Source organism: Biomphalaria glabrata, chromosome 1 (assembly GCF_947242115.1).
Source record: "Biomphalaria glabrata chromosome 1, xgBioGlab47.1, whole genome shotgun sequence".
In the NCBI taxonomy this organism is placed as follows: Eukaryota; Metazoa; Mollusca; class Gastropoda; family Planorbidae; genus Biomphalaria; species Biomphalaria glabrata.
In genome coordinates, this window is record NC_074711.1 from 35,328,217 (window position 1) to 35,350,446 (window position 22,230).

The 22,230-nt window shown below is 30.8% G+C and overlaps 2 protein-coding genes across 4 annotated transcripts in view; one reads left to right on the forward strand and one right to left on the reverse strand.

Moving 5' to 3' along the window:
• The first annotated feature begins 188 nt into the window (after positions 1-188).
• LOC106068537 (ELMO domain-containing protein 3-like) lies at positions 189-13,424 on the forward strand. 3 transcript variants are annotated; one of them, XM_013227934.2, is made up of 13 exons: positions 189-312; positions 2,094-2,305; positions 2,703-2,874; positions 3,919-4,070; positions 4,182-4,257; positions 4,912-4,941; positions 6,367-6,455; positions 6,588-6,711; positions 6,974-7,096; positions 7,219-7,349; positions 8,170-8,246; positions 8,880-9,004; positions 9,169-13,424. In XM_013227934.2, the coding sequence occupies exons 2-13, from the start codon at positions 2,153-2,155 to the stop codon at positions 9,339-9,341; spliced, it is 1,425 nt and encodes a 474-aa protein (XP_013083388.2). In that variant the 5' UTR covers positions 189-312; positions 2,094-2,152; the 3' UTR covers positions 9,342-13,424. The 3 variants fall into 3 exon arrangements, with proteins under 3 accessions (XP_013083388.2, XP_055890099.1, XP_055890093.1); XM_056034118.1 differs by lacking the exon at positions 189-312 and adding an exon at positions 351-700; XM_056034124.1 differs by lacking the exon at positions 4,912-4,941.
• LOC106068535 (AT-rich interactive domain-containing protein 5B-like) overlaps positions 11,822-22,230 on the reverse strand; it is a 43,463-nt gene continuing 33,054 nt past the window's right edge. Inside the window, 5 exon segments of the mRNA XM_013227926.2 lie at positions 11,822-18,852; positions 19,230-20,705; positions 20,811-20,888; positions 21,242-21,377; positions 21,938-22,035. Coding sequence (XP_013083380.2) covers positions 18,568-18,852; positions 19,230-20,705; positions 20,811-20,888; positions 21,242-21,377; positions 21,938-22,035 — 2,073 coding nt within the window. The 3' untranslated portion in view covers positions 11,822-18,567.

The following is a 22,230-nucleotide window of genomic DNA, read 5'->3' on the forward strand; positions in this document are numbered from 1 at the left end:
AGATCTAGATTGACTAGATTCTAGTTAAAGTTAAAGATTATTTTTTAAAAATTCACTTGTACACTAGTTCTATCTAGTCTAGATCAAATATTTTTTATACTAATTCTATATTTTAAAAAAAATAAGTAGACTGTACTAGTCTATAAATAAGGGGTTTGTTCTGTTGAAATTGATTTTTCTTTTTTTTTTAATGCACTTGACTACCAGTGACGCCGGGCTGTAGAATTCTAGTCATCTAACCTAGACTGACTAGACTTCTATTTTAGAAACTTAAGCGTACATGACTGAAATCGAATAAAGCTCTGTTAATCAGTTAATGTTATCTTTATTTTGTTTAATAAATACATAGATCTAGTTCTGATAATTATACAATTTTTACAATTTTGTGTAGATCTAGATTCTAGAGTCTAAATTTAATTTAAAATTAGAAATTAGACTAAATCTAGACTATTCTAGACTATTTCTATTCTAGACTCGAGACTGTAGACATGATCATGATCATTCGTGATGTCATGATGATGATCTATTCTAGATTAATCTAGATCTATAATAATATATATAATATCATACCTTTTTTTATAATAATGATAATGATCTTTTAGACACAATTGACTGAGTCTGAATTGAAGTTTTAGTAAGACTAAGTCTAATTTAAGCCTAAGGCCTAAGGCTTAGTGGCTAAGCTAAGGACATAGTCATAGTAAAGTATTTTTTTTTTAACTTTCAATAAACCATTCCCTTAGCCCTAACATATTTTTAAGCCCTTGAATTATTGTATCTGTCTAAAATGAAACTGATCACTCTCTTTGTCTTTCATTCTCTCTCTCTCTCCGGTAAATCTGGACCCCCCCCCCCTTTTTTTTTTCATCCTGCCCTTTGTAATGTTTTCTGATATAGACATTTGGCTTGAATTAGAACAACCTCCTTTATAATGTCTGTTCCCCAGACACACATGCTTTTGGCCTGGGAATTCAAGTATCACTTTTACTTATCTCTATTCCCTGCCCTACCTCTATTAGGCATTAGGCTCTAACAACAAAAAAGTTAGTCTATGTATAATCACTGAGTTTTCTTCTCACTTCAATATTGAAATATTTAATATACCATATTTCTTTTCCAACTGAATCTTTCTTCCTGTTCCCCGCACTCAGGGGCGGACTGGCTATATGGGCATTCAGGCAAATATGCCTGGTGGGCCAGTACCCAAATGAGTCAGTAGGCCACAGAAAGTGCTGCATATTGAATTGTTAAAGGTTTTAAAATATTCTCTTAGATAATAATAGGGGCCCTCTGAGTGTCATATTTAAACAAAATCTTTTACAAACTCTACAGGATATTACTAATTTAATGTAACACATTTTCCAAAATAATTTAATAGCCTTCATTCATAGACAGTGCTACTAGTAGGCTTCATACTTTTAGGGCCTACATACTTAATGATTAAAAAGCAACATAAACTTATATTTCCTATAAGGATATAGTGTTCACTGTATGTATGTGTACAGTTATCAATAGACCTACATTATCAAAGGCAGGTAGACCTAGAATTGGATATCCATCATAGAAATGCCTGGCCCCTTTTTGACACCCAGTCTGCCCCTGCCCACACTACATTTATTTTGGCATTGTGTTTCTAAAAAAGGAAATATCTATTTGGCTTTAATTGTACTTATTTATTATACCCACTTTAATGTAGAGAAAAGACAGTGCTACAGAGTATGGTAGTCTTATCTACACATGCATAAAATCATTATTATTTCTTGCTCTCTCTCTCTCTTTATAAAAAAAAAAGAAATAGACTCTAGATCTGTTTGATACTATTAGTGTTGTTCTTACTTTGACCCATGTCTAAAAGGAAGTGGAAATGAATATGAACTAGGGACATAAATCTGTTAAGAAGGGCCTAGCAATTAATCCTGCAGTGGCTCAATCTTTATCTTTTCAAAATGTTTAGATGTATAAATTGGTCATTGGCCTCATTTCTTTTATATAACTGGACTCATGAGATTGAGAAACCTTATACATTGTAAACTAATGTTAAATTTATAATGAAATGCTTTAATTCTTATTAAATACTATACTTTTTTTTTCAGTTATCCATTAATTGCATTACTACCTCATATATAAGAGAACTGAATTTGTTTAACATAAGATGGATGACACACATTATCCAGGGGTATCTCTAAATGAATTGACCTTTGAAATAAATGAGGAGGAATTTTCAATTAAGCTTAGACCTGCCCCAGATAATCCAAATCTTCCATGCAACAATGCTAAGGTTAACACAGAAACATTTCTTAGTCAGGTAATAATGATTACCATTTTACAGTTTTTGTGATTGAAAATATACAGCCATAAACACTTAGAATAGGAAAAAGAAACATTTACTTTTATATTGATTTGAAGTACACAAAAAATGAAAGAGAAGATTATAGAAAATCATAACATACATTCTTTTTTAACAATTATATCAATAAATTAGCTGATACCTGTTGTTTGTCTTGCATCTTCCTATATCTGCATATTAAGGCCCACCACTCACAAAAAAAACTTTTTACAAAGCTTATATTAACTCACTCTGTCTGTCTGTCTGTTTATGTGCTAAACAATTTAACATTATTATTATCTAGAAATTTGGAATCTTTTTTATCATAATGCTTTTTAATTCCATTCACATTTACTTAGTTTAATTTATCTTTCAGAAAAATGAAAATCACTTCACAAATATACACAATGAACAGACTCAATTATTAGACTTTGAAGACTGCAATATGGAAATTCTGAATCAAACACTCTTGAAAAACAGAGATAATGATTCAGAATTTGAATTTGATTTTCCAGAGACATGCAATCCCAATGTTACAGAAACAATAGGTAATTGGATTAACTAGTACCAGTAATAATTTATAATATATTCTTTAGTGAATTGTACATTTATAGTCTTATACATTTGAGTGCTGAGGCAATAGATATGTCATATGGTTTAAATGTAAGCCTATATATACATCATAAGTTCTCAGGGTTTCTTTTTAATATCTTTATTAATTATTAAATAAAACAATATAATTAAGTCCCCATTTTGAGAAAAGTGAGAATCATGAATTAGACTCATCTATTTTCCACCACCCACAAGATTGGTTATGATTTTCAATGTAAAATGCTCAATGCTTCCCTATTAAGCCTTTTGGTACCCTTTGAAAAAGCCCTTCATCATTCTCTCTTATCGATCTCCACATTTTGGAAATCTTGAGTTTATTGATCTTCCATCACTTCCCAGGTTCACATTCCTGGACTTTCAAGGGGGAATGAGGTTGATGACCAGGTATAACAGAATCACTTCATCCCCTCTACCCTTTGTGTTATGATCTAGAATTCAGATTCCTCTGGGTTTGTTGTCAAAACTGAGACTGAGAAATTTATGTCGAAGGAGCTAGAATTACCTTGTCTTATAAAAAAATTTCCTATTTGGTGTGCCAGAGACATTGTGTCAGTCCTTTACCACCCGTTCTTAAAACTAAAAAGGTACAATAAAATGTGTGCTTATCAGTCATTTAACCAAATGTTTTAGATGAATGCCTGCCATCAATTTTTAGTTCTTTCAAACAAAACTATATGCATTTGTTGCATTGGAATGAAAGTCCAATGATGTTCTGGTAACTCTGATGTATATCGATATTTAACCTGCTAAATAAAAAGAAAACATATAAATTTTCAAACATGATTTGATTTTATTGACTGTAAGAGCATTATTCAAAAATTGTTTTATAGATTTAATATTACCCATTATAAATTTTATTCTTTATATGCATAACACAATAATCAGGGTTGATATTAGCCAAACTTAATAGTTGACTGTTTAGAGTTCTGCAACTATTTTTAGTTGTTTTTTGTTTTTTTAAATCTGATTTTTGTCTTCAGACTTAAGGCCTACTAGTTTTACCAGTGTATTAAAAATAGAAGAAAAGATTGTTCCTAAAGATGAACCAGCAACTGAAGCAAGCAGCAATGTACAAGTCAATACATATTTTAATCAAACTAATATTGTAGAATACCAGGATAATGAAAAGAAGGTAATTACTGAAGTACCTTATAAAAAAAAATTCAGTTTAGATGTTTAAAAAAAAAAATTGAACATCTTCATTATTTATTTAAATGTGTATAACATAAATTATATATCATAGGAGCAAGAATCAACAAAAATGGAATTGCTTACTTCATTTGCAGATGAGTGGGATAATATACAGACTATACAGCCTGGTAAGCTTATTTTATACAGATTCATAGAGCTTTATAAGTCATTCATTATAATTAACTGAAAAACAATCAAACATCAGAAAAAGAACAAAACCGAAAATTAAACACAACACAGATAAACTAAATAAAAAATAAAAAAACAGAAGTAGGAAAACAAAAGTTTTACTTTATGCACAAAAGGTGAAGAGTAATAATAATAATAATATAAAACAGGAAAGTTGTATGTTTACCATATGTTTTACTGACCAACATATGGTATTTTACCTCTGGACAGGGCACAGCAAAATGAGACATGTTAAAATAGATGACATTTGAACAAGCAACTGATTATACCCTTCTGGCCTGTATACTCAGTTAAGTGAGGCTGATCAAGATGCTGGCCCTAGGAAACTCCCCCTCACACCAATAGACAAGGCTGTATTAAGATCTGTCTGGTCTGAAAACTACTGCAATAAACATTGATTAAAACTTAACCTATTATTACATAGTGGATAGATTCCGTGATTTCTTGACTTTCTTGACTTCTTTATTCTTTTTATATATCTGCCCTAAAATTAAAAGAAACAAACATAAAGGAATACAGCAAAAACAATAAATCTGCTAGAAAAGAAAAAGAAAACATTAATTTTCATGTGATAATTTCTTTCTTTTTTTCAGAAATTTTACAAACAGATGCACAACCAAAAGGTGTTGTTTTTTTTATAATTAGTCTATGTGTGAATGTAAAATTGAGAAAGCAGAACAAATTTGAATTTTAAATGTGCAACATCATATTATTGCACAATTTTTTAATTTATTCAGATACAATTCTAAATTATAATAAATTGTCTTTAAGAACTACCTTTCCCAAAGGGGTAAGTCTCATTGTGTCAGTCAACAGTAAGGTTAACTCTTTCTCTCCTAATTGACTATACTACAATTGATTTGTGCAGCCTAATCTACATTATTGTTGATGCTTAAAAAGTCAGTTGTTTTGTTTTCTTTGCTCCCAAAATATTTTTAATTGCTTACAATCTCAAATAGTTTCCCCTTTGGAAAAAAATATTTTTAATGTGTTTTTACCAAAAACAATGTTTTTAAAGAATAAGGGCCTAAAATGGGCTCTATTTTTCTATATTCATTTTTTAATAGGGTGCTGGCCTCAAGACATATAGTAAATGTTTTGCATATACTATATATCAAGTTTTGTGAAAATATGAATAACTATCACAAAAAAAATAATTTTAGACCCATTTGGGTAAAAAAATATTGCCTAGATCTAGTTTAGATTTAGTTCTAAAGAGACTTGTCCACAGTCTGTAAGTTTTTATTTTTAAATTCCATTATATAAAATAAACTTTTATTTTAGTTTTATAACATCAATTTGTATTATCTAAAAAGGGCGTGCATTCTCCTTTAATTCTATACCAAATATAATATTTTCTGATAACAAACAAAAAAATTATTAAAGTTTAATCATAACAGGTTAGTGAAATATATATAAGTAAAATGAATAATTCTATCGGAACGTGGAGAATTATTACGGAGAAAAAGAGCTAGAACTAGAGACTCGAATCAAGCATATCAATTACCTTTTTTTTCCTCTCAAATTTTCTATTTTTAAAAGGTATACATGTTCATATTTTTGGGAAATAATCTATTTTATTATACAATGGAAAGTAATGATGAGTTTGAAAAATCATGTTTTCTTTGATTTTGGGATGGTAACTTTGTTGGGATTGTACTTATATCCAATCTGTAAAATGCTCTCAAACAAAAAATAAATATTATGTAGTATGCATAAATTAATTATGACATTCACATTTGTTAAGTAATTAAACTTTATCAGTTAATTATTTTTTGGCAAATGGTAGCTGAATGGACTGACTGCTGAACCAAAGCTCAAAATATTTTATTCCCATAGTACACTGTAATTTTTACTTGGTGGTATTAAATCCAACTTTCTTGGTTCTTTTCATTTGAAATAGAAAGTTATGGCCATTGTTCTGTGGCTACCTCTGTTTACCATTAACCATTATGTCTGCCTTTCCCATGGATATTAAGGTTCCAAAAGCAAAATTTTAAAAAAATTCAATTCTGTTATTATATTTATTTTTTTGAAAACATGCCTAGGTTCTTCTGCTGAATTTGTGTCAAAACCATTGGTTACATTCAGTCAGATCTGGCCACAGTTTGAGTCACTTGATTATTCACCAGTTAAAGTAAATTAGCAATAATTTTCTTTTTTTTTTTCTATTACTATATATAATTAAATAATCAATATGATTGGAAAACAAAAAATACACTATACAAGAATGTATAGTTATTATTAGTTTATTAATTTTTGATGACAGAGTCAAATAAAACCAACAGTTGAGCGCCAAGGATTATCTGCTTTTCTCCATCTATTATTTGGACCTCCAAAATTACACAGAGATCTAATGCATCAAAGAGATCTTCTGTTTTGTATAGCTGCCAGTGAGTTTTAATGTATTTCTACATTGATTAACAAGTATGTTTTTTGTTCTCTCTCTTTCTATTTTTGTTCACTTCTTTACACACACTTTTTTTTAGATTGTTTACACACACTTTTTTAGATTGTTTACACAAACTTTTTTAGATTGTTTACACACCCTTTTTTTTAGATTGTTCACTTCTTTACACACACTTTGTTTTATTTGTGGGCTAACTGAACTATGATTTATATTATGTTATTGATTAGTTTAAAATTTTGTTTTAGCCTCATTCCAGAATGACAATCCAATCCACAATCAAGTTTTACAAACTATTTACCGCTGTCTGACTGGCTCCAAATTTGATTGTCCACGTTTCGGCAATCACTGGGAAGAAATAGGCTTTCAAGGTTTTTATTTCTAAATTCTTTTTACTATTGGTGTTTTCATTATTTCTAACCACCAGAATTTACTAATATTTTTTGTATGTAGACCATATATGTACTAATATTTCAAACCTATTCTTTTACAGGTCAGGATCCTGCCACAGATCTTCGTGGAGGTGGAATGCTTGCATTGTTAAATATTTTGTTTTTATTAAGAGATTCCAGTACAAAGGAACTTGCTAGAGAAATCTATAAACTTTCATTGCATCCTACTCAGGTTTGATACTTACAGTGCTACTACTAAATGTTAGATAAAGATTAACAGTGTGTATACCTAAAGTGATATGCAAAGTGACAGGGGCGTAGCTAGGAATTTGCCATAATTTGGGGGCCCCTGCATTTTGCGTAATATTTAATGTTAAAAAACACAAGTGGGGGCCGGGGGGGGGGGGGGGGGGTTGTGTTTGAAAACCCCTCTCCCCCAGCTATGCCACTGCAAAGTGATTCATGCAATAATATTTTTAAAGTGATTCTTCTAAATGTTTAATAACCCTTTAGATATGTACAGGGATATTTATGGAAATACTTAGAGTAATAGTAATAAAAAGATATTTTTAAAGGATTCTTCTAGTGAGGTCTATAGTGACATGTTGGTATAGGGATTTTGTGGATGTTTAATGTTTACATTATGTCGATACATATTTAGTTGAAATTGACTACATTCTCTTTTCAAATAAGCTATACATTTTTGCTTTCTTTATTAAAATCACATTTGTCTAAGATGTTAAAATTAGTTACCAGTCAAACATCAATTTGATTAGCTCTTATTTATTTCAGGAAAAACATGGAAAATAAATTAACCAAATATCCTCTACTTATAAATTACTAACAAAATAATTTAAGTTTTTTTTCCAAACCTAGCATGTGTTATTAAGTCTCTATACTACTACTAAGTCACTCTTCTTCTTTTGCATTCTATTCGTACAATATTTTTCTTATGTCATGCTTGAAAGTGTGCTAAAAGCCATGATGTAACTATTCTTTCTTAACTGATCTTAACTTCATGAAATGGATAACTTAATGTTACAATTTTACAGAACTTTCCATTTTGTATCATGGGTATTAACCTGACAAGAATTTGTTTACAAGTTTTGCGAGAGGAAATATTTAACAAGTAAGACATTCTGTGATTAATGGTCAATACTCTACATCATGAGAAGTCCATAATCATCTATGTCTAGCTTTCAAAAACTATGTCTTCTTCTTACAACAGTTATAATCTGTTTCTATGGCTGATGCTTAACAAGGTTGTCATGTAGCCAGCAAATCCCCAACTGTCCAAATGTCAGGTTTGAAAGCCAGGGGCTTTACCACTCTGCCACAATGCCCCTTGTTATGGTGGAAACGACTGAAAAATTCTTTCACATCATCATTATTGGGGAAAGAGAAATAGAGATTATGTCCTTAAAAAGAGTAAAGTTTCCCTTTCACACCTTGCTATCAATGGGGCAGATGATATTAAGGTCATCTGTTCCTATTGCCAAAGGTTAATGAGCAGGGTGTCATGTGACCAGCACAATGACCAACCTCCATTACTTTACCCAACTAAAGCCAGGTTGGGTGGACTCATGGGCACCCTAAGAATCCAAAAATTAAAAATCCCAGTCTTCACAGAGATTCAAACCCAGGACCCCAGGTTTGGAAGCCAAGTGCTTAACCACTCAGCCACTGTGCCCCCTATGTCTTTGTATTAACCTAATGTTAATGTAAATACCCTAACAATATTTATATATTTTGTTTACAACAGGGAATGTAATAAAAATAAAGATGTCATCCACACTATCAACTGTGTTTATGCATCTCTCTTTTTTTATTTATATAACAAATGGAGAACAGGAAAAACTATAGCAGATTCTGGATTTATATTACAGGGTAAGAAAATAAACAGTTTTTGTCATCACCAAGTTTTTGTTTTTATAATTTGTTTTGTTTTAGATCAAATGTATTTAATATGTTACACAAAATATACATTTATAACCTAATTTTGAGCTTCAGAGAAACCTTTAAAATAACATTATTTTTCATCCTATCTCTAGAAACTGAACTGTATGCGCACAAACATCCTAAAGCTGTCTTCAAGGATTTCAACCTCATTAAGAACCTAAATAAGCAAAACAGTAGCCTAGATGAATCTCATGAACATTTGACATTTTTCAGTGTTTGTAATAAAGAAGCACCGAATGATAAAACCGCAGCAGAACTATATTAAAGCCTTCAAAACTAATACAGAAAAAATATGGAAACAAAAAAGATACCGGTAAATAAAATGTATGAAAATAAAAAATAGAAAGAAAAGATTTGGGAGGATCACAGGTTTTTATGCCTCTTTGAATACAGAACTTTGATTTCTATAATTGAACTTTGAATAAATCTGTTTTTCATTGAAACCATCATCTACTTTTATCCTTTCCAATTCTTTCTGGAAGCTTTGGTATCAAAGGCTTGTACCACAGTCTTGGAGGTGGTCAATAAAATACTTCAATCAATTGAGAGAAGCATAATTTCCTTATGAAATATAACTGGAACCTAAATGCAGTCTTCTTAACTGAGTCCAAAACAGAATATTTGAAGTTAAGGTCTCATAAGGACTAGCAGAGAAATCCTCTTATTTCTGATGGCTTGGAGGAAAAGCATATACAAAACAATGATTTATAGATGCTAATAGAATTACACATAAATATATAGATTTACAGAAAATGTCATAAACATCGTTAAACTCTGATTTAGATCTATGTGCAATATCTCTTTTGTACACATATATTTAAAAGAATCATTTGTGATAATGAAAAGAATTGATTTGTGATACATTTTAATTTTGTGTGTGTGTGTACTGAAGTACAAATCTAAAATTGTATATAATTTTTAGTGCTTATAGTCAAATGGTTAATTTTTGTTTCTGACAAAAGCTAAAAGATGAGAAATATTGAAAAGTTGGTTATTTTTTTATATTACTATGTGATCCAAAACACAGATTTTTTTTTTGCTATCTGATGGGCTGTAAACACTGGTAAAATGTATCAATTACCATTAAGTATTTTATCTAAATGTTGATTTAACTTTTATATTATCAAATTAAAAAAAAAAATATTTTACTATCCATGTCAATGAATTTCATTATTCATTTAAAAAAATAAAAAGTTTCCCATTCAGACCATGTGGTCTATAGGGCAAATAGTGTATATGTCATCTGTTTCTGTGGCCAGCAAAATGACCATCCGCCTTTATTTTTCCCCAACTAATGTCAGGTACTCATTAGAGCTGGGTGGACTCAGAGGCGCCCTAAAGATCCTGAAATAAAAATCCCAGTCTTCAAACCTGGGACCTTCCGGTTTTATAAGCCAAGCGCTTTACCATTCAGCCACAGCGATTATTCATATAACATATATAAAATTTTAAATATATTAAAGATGTATAAATTCTATCAAACAAAATATGGTGATGCTCTGTCACATTGTTCATATCAAAATATATGGACTGTCTGAAAGATGACTTAGGGATTTAAGTTGTATAAACATTTATCATCCAATCTTTTCCATTTTTAGATATTTTATATATTTATACAAAGTTTGTTTTTAAATATTTATAATGGTTTTTGTTTTGTTTTTTACTGTTTAAAAAAAAATGTTTTTACATTGCCTTCTGATCATTATTTTTCCCATAATCAAAACTTAATAAGAATCTTTCATTTCGAAACTTTTAGATAGTTAGTATTATTCTAAATCTACAAAATTCATGATGAACAGTGGTTAAGAAATAGATTTAATTTTCTTTCTAGATATTTCCATTATTTGACTTTCAATGAGCCTTAATTAAATATCATACTAAGAACAGCTGCTGACTGGGAAAAATGGAGGATTTTGGTTAGACGAACTGTCACAGACCCCCCCCCCCCCCTTTCCAAGACAAAAGTTCATTATTTTAGTCTATTATGCTCCTAGACAGTTGATTATCTTAGTCTGTTAAGTTCCTAGATAGTTCTTTTTTTTTGTTTGCAGTTGAGAGCTGCCTGTCCAATTAAATAATTCAGTTTTACATGGTTAATCAAGAACCCTATGTCACATTTTTGAAGAATCATCTAGTCCCTATTAGTAAATATTAATTGTTTTAACCATGTACTACTAAGCCTATAAAATATTAAATACTTTAAAAAAACTTATCTAAGGTTAGGGTAAACAATAAATTAAATAAATTATGTTTTGTTTGGTGTAATGCACAAATTGTAAGACAAATTTCCTAATGGATAATAAAGATTATTATTATTATTATTATTATAAGGAAAAGAACACATTTACAACTATTTATCTTAGAATTTATTTTCCTTTTCAATATAAAATAAAATAATTAATTACTTATAGTTTATTGACAATTTTGTAATTGATTCATATTTTGTTTGGTACAACAAATAACTGTTTTAAGTGTTAACTTGATCCAAAAAATGGGTATTGAAGAAATGTGTACAAAAACCCAAATTAAATAATTCATTTCCAGCAATTAAAATTTATTAATTAATTGATTTTTAAAAATTTATTCATGTATTGTCTTTGCCAATGAATAATTGTGCAAAGTTTGAACTTGATCAGAGAATGGATGTGGGAGAAATAAGAAATAATGTGTTAAATATTTTTTTACCGGACAGAGTGGGTTGATATTAAGCTTTGTTAAAAGATTTTTTTTTTTTTTGGGGGGGGGGGGGGGGGGGACGATTTACTAAAGTTAACACAATAAAAAAAATTAAACTCTTTAATATTGAAATGTAATTTCTTAGTAAATCACATGGATACACAGACCCAGCTGTGACCTACTTAGTTTGTCTCATCTATTGCAAAGCTATTTTCTATTATGGTTGATTTTAAGAGTTCTCTTTTCTCTTCTTTGACAGTAGCTTTCCTTTGGATCTCAACTTCATTTCATGATAGTTTTAAGGTTATAGATGTGTCTCTTTTGGAAACCATTTTCTGCCAGGGCTTGCTTACATTTTAGATGGTCATTAAACCATTTACTGCAGGCACCTGTTATACCATCATTTTTTTAAGCTCACAAAAAAAATATTTTCTTTGGCATATTGTTGTCTGTTGTAAAACATAAGTGCCCTACCCAGCACAGTTGTTAACACGTAGTACTACCTTTATACTATCTATGTGATCGTTCTCATTTTTTTTGTAGTATATTTGTGTAGTATATAGTATATTTGTGTAGTATATAGTCTTGCCAAAGAATGCCCATAATGAAGTGTAATCACCTTTGGTGATATTGTTCAAGAAGTCTTAGATGCTTTCTAAATAAGGTAAACATGGAAGACACATTTTTGACAGTCCAGCATGCATACCGCATTTCCAGGCAGATTGTCAAAAGGGCTGCAAAAGATGTTTTTACATTTCCCTCAACAGTGATTTGTAATTTCTGGTTACTAAAATTTCCTAATAAGAGAACTATATCCACTCTGTCTGTCTGGTAAAAAGTTTTAACACATTATTTCTCCCACATCCATTCTCTGATCAAGTTAAAATTAATAGAGGCCATCCACACTAATTTGTAAAGCTGAGAAAATTCAATTTGAGGAATAATTAATCAGCAAAGTCATTGAATACTGTAGGTTGCTACTTATTCTATCACTAGAGATTTTCTTTTAAAAAGTAGTTTTTTTTTTAATTTATTTGGTGTTCTTATAAATTATTGCTTTAAATAATTTAAATTAATTATTTGAGAAATTTCAGTATGTAATAAAAAGTTGAATAATCTACATGTAAAACATGACACTAACATTATCATGAAAATCCTAAAAACAAGGTAGAAAATTGTTTATTATAATAATTATTACATTAGACACATTCCTGACTTGAATTTTTAAAAATAATAATAATAAAATTTGCATATGTCATGTTCATCTGAAAAGGTGAAATTTATTCATTCCAGTATGCAAAGCTAATGTATTTATTACATTTTTAAATTTTTTTTATATTTGATTTTAAATTTCTCCCTGGCATTGAAAAGTGAGGATAACTATAAAAGTTTATCTATTGTGTGTGTGTGTATTTTAATTTATTACAATTGCACATGTAGTTAGTAAGTTATAATTAATTTTATTCTAATCCTGGCTGTGCTATCTAGTAATGTACCATTTCTCTAATAATTGTTGACAGGGGCTTGTAACTCTTACAAAGCACTACCTTTGAAAGTATAATAGATACTTAAGTCCTTAGTTTTTGCTAAAAATGTGTTAAAAAATATCTTCCTTATAAAAACTAATTTTAAATTGATGTCTATTGTCAATTGTAATAAAATATCTTATTATATATTTACAATTTTATGTTTTTGATTACCTTAATTATCTTGTATTATAACAAGAAAATGCATCACAGAAATTTTGGCTAGTAAGAGACAGTTGTTTGGAGGTGAGAGTGACTGGCTTTTAAACTGATAAGTATTTGACCATCAACTGAAAGACATTGTAGAATACTTGGTGGTAAACTGAAAGTTTAGTTTTGATTTTGGATCATGCAGCATGAATTATGTTCCCTTGATTTTCAACATTAGCCAAATCTAGCCTGATAGTCATTGTATTGACTACACAAGTTTCTACAAGTCTTTACTACACAAATGTTTATGTAAGTTCACCTCCTACAATACAATAACATGCACAATGCAGCTTTGTTTGTTTAGATCAAATCAGGGTCACCTGCTGCCTAGGTCACCCCTAAGCATGCAAGGATTATTATGGTGTCATTCCAGGATCATAGATATATATTATATATAGATTTCAGGCTAGTCCTAGACTATGGAGGTTAGGACTATTATGAATTTCTGAGAGAATTTTAGAAGAATGCTAAATTAAATCTTATTTTAAATGAAAAAGGATTATAATCAAAAATGATTAAGAATTCTACATTATCTATTTAACTTCTTCATATGCACTTTATTATTCACTAGCTTTAAGTCCAGGGTTCAAATTCTGGTGAAGACTGGGATTTTTACTTTCAGGATCTTTAGGGCATCCAGCTCTAATGGATACCTGACATTAGTTGGGGAAAGTAAAGGTGGTTGGTTGTTGTGCTGACCACAGGACACAGAACCATAGAAACAGATGACCTTTACATCATCTGCCCTACAGATCACAAGGTCTGAAAGGGGTATTTTACTTTTTTCCATCTACCAGCGACACACAGTATTTGAGTAATTTATTCTCACCCCAACTTACATACAATTTTACCTCAGCATCTCTTCTCTCTACCCAGTCACAATTTTACCTCAGCATCTCTTCTCTCTACCCAGTCAAGCATTAAGCATTGGATCATTTCATCGATTGGGGACTAATCCATATATAGCAAGCTTATTGATGTATGTCCTATATTGAATATATAAGTATTGAAAAACTATACACTTTCAAGACCATGGATTAATTTTTGGCACCTTAGAATCAAATTAAAAATTAAAGTGCAAATAAAAAGCAGATTACTGTGAATAACCCTGAAGTATGAAAATCTCCAATAGCCATGAACGTTAAGGTTCCTATCTCCTAAACAAGATTATTAGGGGCTTCATTAGCAGACTTAATTAGCAGACCAGCAGACTTAATGACTAGAGAGTCTTTCCACCCACAAATCTGCCTGTTAGTGATAGCAAAAGATTTGTATGTGCCTAGTATTAGTAAAAAAAATTAATCAAGTAAAGTATTCAAAGTATCAGAAACTGAAACATCACCAGATTTTGAGATTATTAGAACTGACAACAACAAACTTACAAACATGTTTCTTGAATGCTAGATCTATAATTCTATACCTGTAGTGTAAGATTATTATTATTGTTTGCTAACCTGACTAAATACAAAAATTGCTAAAACCTTTGAATTCAAATAACATATTTTTTAAATTTAAATGTTACAACACAAGAAAAGGACACTAAGTTTTAAATACAATGCACGACACTTTGTCTACAATATTATTTGATATTTTATTTGTAAAATCTGTAGGTTAGAGAATTAAAGATACAATGTATTCCTGAGTGGTAGATTGTATGTACAGCTGATTGACAATCTTTCAAACAATAGTGTATATTGATTGATTTAGGTATGTATGATTATAAAGTAAAAAAGAATGGGGAAAAACAAAACTCTTTCAAGTTCAACAACACCTTTTCAACATACAATATGCAATGTAAGGTTAGTAGGACCTGAAACAAACAGAATGTACAACTTTACAAGTTGAGAAGAATAGAGAAAATGAAATTCTACAGTCAAAAGAAATAAAAACTCAACAGCAAAATTCATTCTTAAGCCTTCAAAACTGACACATTTTAAAAGCCTTCATTTTTTTTCTTTCCGTTGTAGTTAAATAACATCCTTTCAATGTTTTTTTTTATCTAGTCCAACAAAAAAAGTTGAGTTGCATTCAATAAAGTAACAAAATCACTTTTTTAAAAAGCAACCATTCAAATTACAGTTTGAACATTTATTGTAAATGTTGAACTGTTCAGCTTTCCTAAAATCAAATTGTATGTATTAACATGCACAAGTTTCAGTTTGACCTTGATAACTTGAGCCTAGCTTCCAGATTGTTCTATTAATTGTACTAGCATTTTAAATGATCTTAAGGGGTTTATTATTTATTTATTTTACCATAGTGTACAAATAAGCCCCAAAACAAAATCAAAGTTTAACTGTGAACCAAAATATACAGAACAGAGAAGTCTAAAGAGGAAACAAAGAGCAATACAAATGTCAAAGTCATTTCATTATATGCAAACAATCAATTACATAGTAAGGCAAAGATGTAGGTGAAACTACAATTATTTACAACATATTTTATTCAAGATAATAATAGAATGATTGATGATATCATCCCTAAGACACACACATTACTCCTTCAAAGATAAATCAAACATCATAGAATCAAGAGAATTAACAATGTTCAGGTTTAATACAAACAGACAATTCAATAACAATGAATGCCAAACAAAAATTACCTTTTTTTTTCTTCATCTCCACGTCTGTGAACAGGGCCATTCAAATGTTTTTAATTTAATAGTATTTTTGTTTTAGATAAACCTGATCACAATTAGAGAGAGAGCAATGAATGCATTATGTTTTGGATAGTTTTTAAATGTTAAGAGGATTGACAAAAATTATGTTATGGACATCAGGGAGATAACCCAACACAGCACTTTCATATTTTTCAATTGAAATTTTTGGCAGTTAAGGAACTTAGTTAATTTTAGCAGATTTAGTAAATGTTATGTTAACATTATTAAATAAATACACCTGACCTAATAATTATGTATTATATATGTAGGCAAAAGAGTCATAAATACTTTATAGTTATCTAATATACATAATAAAAAGGTGAATGTGAAACTAATGGTCAGTTGTTGTTCAGTCTAGGAATCAGAAATTGTTTTAAGATTGACACTACTATAATTCAGTATATGCTTATTGACAAATGTGCACATTGTAACAAAACTTGCTGCCTATTTTGAACTTAGTCTAAAATACAATAACAATTATGCAACGTCAGGAATTAATTTTTTTTTTACATTAATACTACTATATACCGGGTACCAGAACACCTAGGAAACCAAATGTGTTAATCCTGATGGAACATGATTCAGGTCTACATAATGTTTTACTCCTGATATTTTAGTTAAGTTAGTTATGTTTTTGCAAATCTATCTCTATGAAAGAAGATTTGGATGTTGTACTTGACAGCAAGTGAGATTTGTGAAAAACAATTCTTTCAATCAATCATCAAATAATTTAAAAATGAAACATTTTCATAAATTAGATGAAGACAATATTTACAGACTAAATGTGAACTTTAATCACAAACAGGTTTGACAAATGTTAACAACTGAATCTCCTGTATGTTACAAGACTAACAAAATGTCAATATTCTATTTTACTAGACTGTTGCTGTCACAAAATGTGTACATTGCCCCCTACTATTTAAATGTACATGACACCAGATACCATTAATGGCAAATCATCAATTAAATAGACAAGCTGATTACTCAAATCTTAAACTATATAAAAATACTTTCATTTAGAATGTATATCTAATGTTCAACATTTCACTGCTTTGTAAAGTGATTTAATGTATAATTGAAACAATTGTATATCCAAACAATGCTTATGTTTATAGAGACGTGTTCAGTTAATTCAATAGTTGATTCATTTTGTTGGCCATTGCTGCTCTAATGTTCACATTTGAACAAATAACATATAAAAGTGTTCCAAGTTCAATTTCTATAGTTCTGTAACTAATAAACAATTTTCACTAATATTTTTCATATTTAGGAGCTATTCCCTAATTTACCCCAGAAAGCAGCAGAAACTGAGCATGATATTACAGATCTCTTGATATTTAGTGACACAATTTTGTGTAGAAAATTTTTCTCTTACCTATGAGGGAAAAAACATTCAATGGTGCAATGCAATTTGACATCACATTAGGTCTAGGACATAACTGCTGCCAAAATGTAGAATTAGTTAAATCCTGGTCAGGTTCCAGTCTAAAACCAAATTTATTAAGTTATTTGTAAACAGCAAGTAATTTAAAAAATCTAATAAATAGAGATTACTTGAAGTTGAAAAGATCGACATAAATTTATTAAAAAAAAAAATATGGAACAATTTTTTTTGCGTAACCATCATCACAAGCAGACGTAGCAGGACAAAAGTGCACTTATAGGACATTCATTGATGACACCAAATTTTCAATACAAATATAAAATGATGGGAAACATTTTGGTCATAGAAAGAAATTTATAATTTCCTTTTTTTTTTTTCTTTTGCCATGTAACACTAAATGTTCATATAGGACAAAATGTCAATAGTTCACTTACTGAATGTAAGGTAAGTGACATATACAACAACAAACAAAAGAGTATAGTAAAAATAAACCTTTTTTTTTTTTTAGTATTCAAGTGTATATGTAATGAGGTTATGATTTTAAATTACAAACAAATAGCATAACTATACAGTATAATACAAAGTGAACTATCCTGTGATGAATTGTATGTAAGAAGAAACAGAGCTGCAATTCATATCACCGGATTTCTTGCCACAAGACAGCCATCTGATGCTAATTCTACTTGACTTCAATCTAATGCCAATAATGTGATATACACTAAGAGACCCAATTCAATCTTCACTACAGTAACAAACAGAATAATAGGATTACCTTTAACACTGTCTCCATCCTAATAGTTTTTCTAGGCTTAGCACTGACAAAGGTTTGACTAAGTTACACATGTCAATGGCACTTTGTTTCATACTGAGAAAAATATCACAATGATCCGCAGATCTTTTATAGGACTCAAAGTTAAATAGCTTTTAAGTGAGGGGCAATGACAGCTCATTACACTTTGAACATTTGTATTCACACAGCAAGGTCAACAGAAACCAATTCAGCTGTTAGTTTTAGGATTTTTATGACTTTCTACAGTTAATTTTTTTTCTGAGTTTTGAGCTGTTGTTGAGATGCTGGTAAAAAATTAGTGTATCCATTCTGTCGCACCAACTCTTCATAAGCAGCCATTTGAGCAGGTGTTGCTCTATAGGCATTGGCTATAAGCTGAAGTTGTGGATTTATGTTGCTCACAGGAGCCTGTGCTCCAGTTGGCATGTACAAGTTCATAAATGCTGGATGAAGATGAGAGTTCATTGACATAGCTATTGTAGGATCTGGCATGTGAGGTGACTGAGGTGGATGATCCGAAGCTTTGGTCGTCTACAAAAAAATCGCAAGAAAGTAATGTAATCAAACATTTGTAAAAAATGAAGAAGGGGTCAGGAACTTTTTTTTTGTCTTATGAAAATATATATAAAGATATACTTTTAAAATATTATTACTGAAAATATGAACACACAAAAAAAGATGAACACACAATGAACTTAACAAAGCAAGTAACTAAATTAAATAAAGGTATTATATACTAAATTGATGGAAATAAGATAGCTCCAAAATAAAAGGATTTCTGAAAAATAGTTATTGTTGCAATTAGATAACTATCAAGTCTTCAAAAAAAAAAAGGAATTATTTAATTTAAAAACATAACTATGGAGTCGAGTAAATAAGATAATAATGTGATATGAAAATGTCCTTACCCGAGGCATTGCGGTGAATTGTGTTCCAAATAATGCTGATGTTAGGCGACCCTCTTTACTGGATGATGCAGCAGGGCTTCCTTGATGTGTTGAAGGCATTGATTTGCTTGTAGACTGCTGGTTCTGAATCAAACCATTTATACTATTAGGCGACCTCATTTGGTCAGATGCCTTGCTATTGGAGTGTTGTATCTGCTGCATGTAAGGCTGTTGAAGTTCCAGAGGTGGCAGTGGGCCATAGTGAGAATAAGTTTGTTGTTGAGTTTTTCTAGAATTTTTTGGTTTGCTATGATCAGGTTTGCTGCTAGGTACTGGCTGTGAACTGGGCTGTTTTCTATGTGGTAAAGTACTCTGACTTTGAGCCACTGGCTGTGGTGCTTGCACAAATATAAGCCGTGGGTCATCATACTGTTGTTTAATGATGGGTGCTTGTACACCTGCGCCTCCAGGAAGACTAGTACTGTTTTTAATACGATCTAAAACCATATCTGGACTGGGAAAAGTTGCTCCTGAAGAGGTTGTTGGATTTTCAAATGGATAGGCTCGCTTACGAGGATATTTATGGGCTACTGGGGGTGGACTTGTTATGGGTGATTGTAATGGTGAAAAGGGATTTGTTGATGTTGGATGAAGATATATCGTGGAAGGGGCTGGTGGAAGATGACTCTGTGCTCTGTGGCCAGGAGGTTTAGGATGAAGAATTGGGGATAAGTTCTGACTAGAGTTCCCTAAAAGATCATTGGGGCCATAATGTGATAGTCTGCTGAGTTTTTTCGGAATGTGTTTTGCCTGAATGTGATCATTTAATAGATAAGGTGATGGTTTGTATGGTGAGTTTGAATGGGCTGTTTTTACAACACTGCTGCCAGAGATTGGGGGCTGCTGGTGTGACTGGGACAATTTCCCCCCACCAGCATTATAGAAGTTATCTGGTCCGAGATTTTGATTAGATTTAGTGGATGAGGGTGTTACAGTAGGATCAGTGTTAGCTGCTTGTGGGAAAAAAACAGTTTCTATTTTCATCTGTGGGGAAGAAGCAGAAGTGGAGGATGAAGGTGAAGGTGTCATTATTCCCCACTGAGACTGTAGCAAGTGAGGATTTATAACAGGCATCAGGTAGCCCCCTCTCAGCATCAAATTCGCATTAATCAGGCAAGGATTCTCTCCAGGCAATGTGGTACTTTGGGACGCACCCAAAGATTTTGACGCTTGTTGATGCTGCTGCTGCTGTTGCTGATCGATATGTGGATGTTGGAGATTCTGGAGCTTAGCACCATCCAAAGAATTGAGTTCTAAAGCAGGGAATGCACTGTTACCACCAATACAATGCCCAATGACTGGAATTTCCAAAACTTCTGTTTCCCCCTGCAAATCAAGTTTGGAATGTTCAGGTGCTATGCTTGACACAATATTATCTTGATTAACATTTGATTCACTGGATACATTTTCCTGTGTTGTCATTATTTTTATCTCCTCCTGTGTACAGTAAAATGTAGACCAAATGAGGATCAAATCATAAAATAAGTCTAACAAAAATGATTGCTTTATTTTAAAGTTTATGTAGCATAGAGTAACTCTCACCTTGACGCAAGTTTGACTAATGTTCTCCTCATCCTTGAGTTCAGTCTTGACATCTTTAGTCTCAGAGGTCTCAACAATCTAAAACAGTAACAGGGCAATGTAGGTCTAGCTATGAAAATCGACTTTTAGACATCATTAAAAGTCAGGAAGACAGCATGATTTTGAAAAAGATTTATGTCACAATTAATTACGACAACGCGTTTATTATTTTAAAAATCACAACTCAAAGCTAAAAATGCTAGTGTGAAAACATATATATTCTTGTCAGTATAAAAGTAAAGTAAAATGAGTAAAGTAATGGTCAAACAAGAAACCTTTTAGAAAAAAAAAAGAAAATTAATTAGATTATGTTGAAATGTATAAATCATTTATAAATAGGCCAATCCATTGCTCGCTTAAAATCAATGAAATACATATTTGTCGCAGCTCACCTCTTTCTCTAACACTTTACTGTCCATTTTTTTCGTCTCACAGGTATTATTGTCCCCATCATTCTGTTGTGTTTGTTTTTTCTTTGCTTTAAATGATTTCACCTTGCGCAGATGTCTTTCATAGGGCAAAAGTAATCTTTAAAAAAAAAATGAACAATGACTGAACCTAATTGACATTGTAAATATGTTGACAGACTTTCATTCCAAAAGGAATATTGCAAAGATGAATGCATTGTTATTCTAAGTTTTTCTGGAGAACTAGTAGAACAGGATTGAATTTTAAAAATTAGTTAAGAAAATTAAACTGCAGTATTTATATCCCACAAATTGCATGCCATGCCTTTCATTTTCAAAGTCCTTCGGTAAAAATAGTGCCATTAGTATGGAGGATAAATAGATCATGATCAGAAATGACAAGAAACGGAACTCTTTTATGATGATGTATTCATTCTCATGTAACATCTGTCTACATACACGAACCACTAAGTTGCTAAAACATCTTCTTGAGTTACAACTCTGGCTAGAAGAACCATCTAATCCTAGGCTTTAATGCCTGCCTGATGCAAAGTTAGATTGTTTGATTATCTTTTGATAGTGACAATATCATTTTTAATAAATGGTGTTGTACCCTTGTTCCTTTCATTATAGGTACAATTTATCATAAAACCTAACAAGTAGTAAGAACTTTTATTTTACCTTTCATAATGTTTTCTTGTGCAAGTGGCGGCACTTGTATTGCTCATGTTGCCCCCTAACTTGTCATATAAATGTTTCCACATTCGTTTGTGAGTAATCTGAAAAAAATAATAATTCTATATTACATCTTATGAGCTACAAAAATAATAAAATACACATAATGTTTAAGAAATCTATATTGAAGAAATGTGCAAGTTTAATTTTTTTTAGCAATATTTTTTTATTCCAATTTAAAATATTTTTTATATACCACTAAAATAATGGACTTTGGGTTCTTTAGATTAACATCTTTG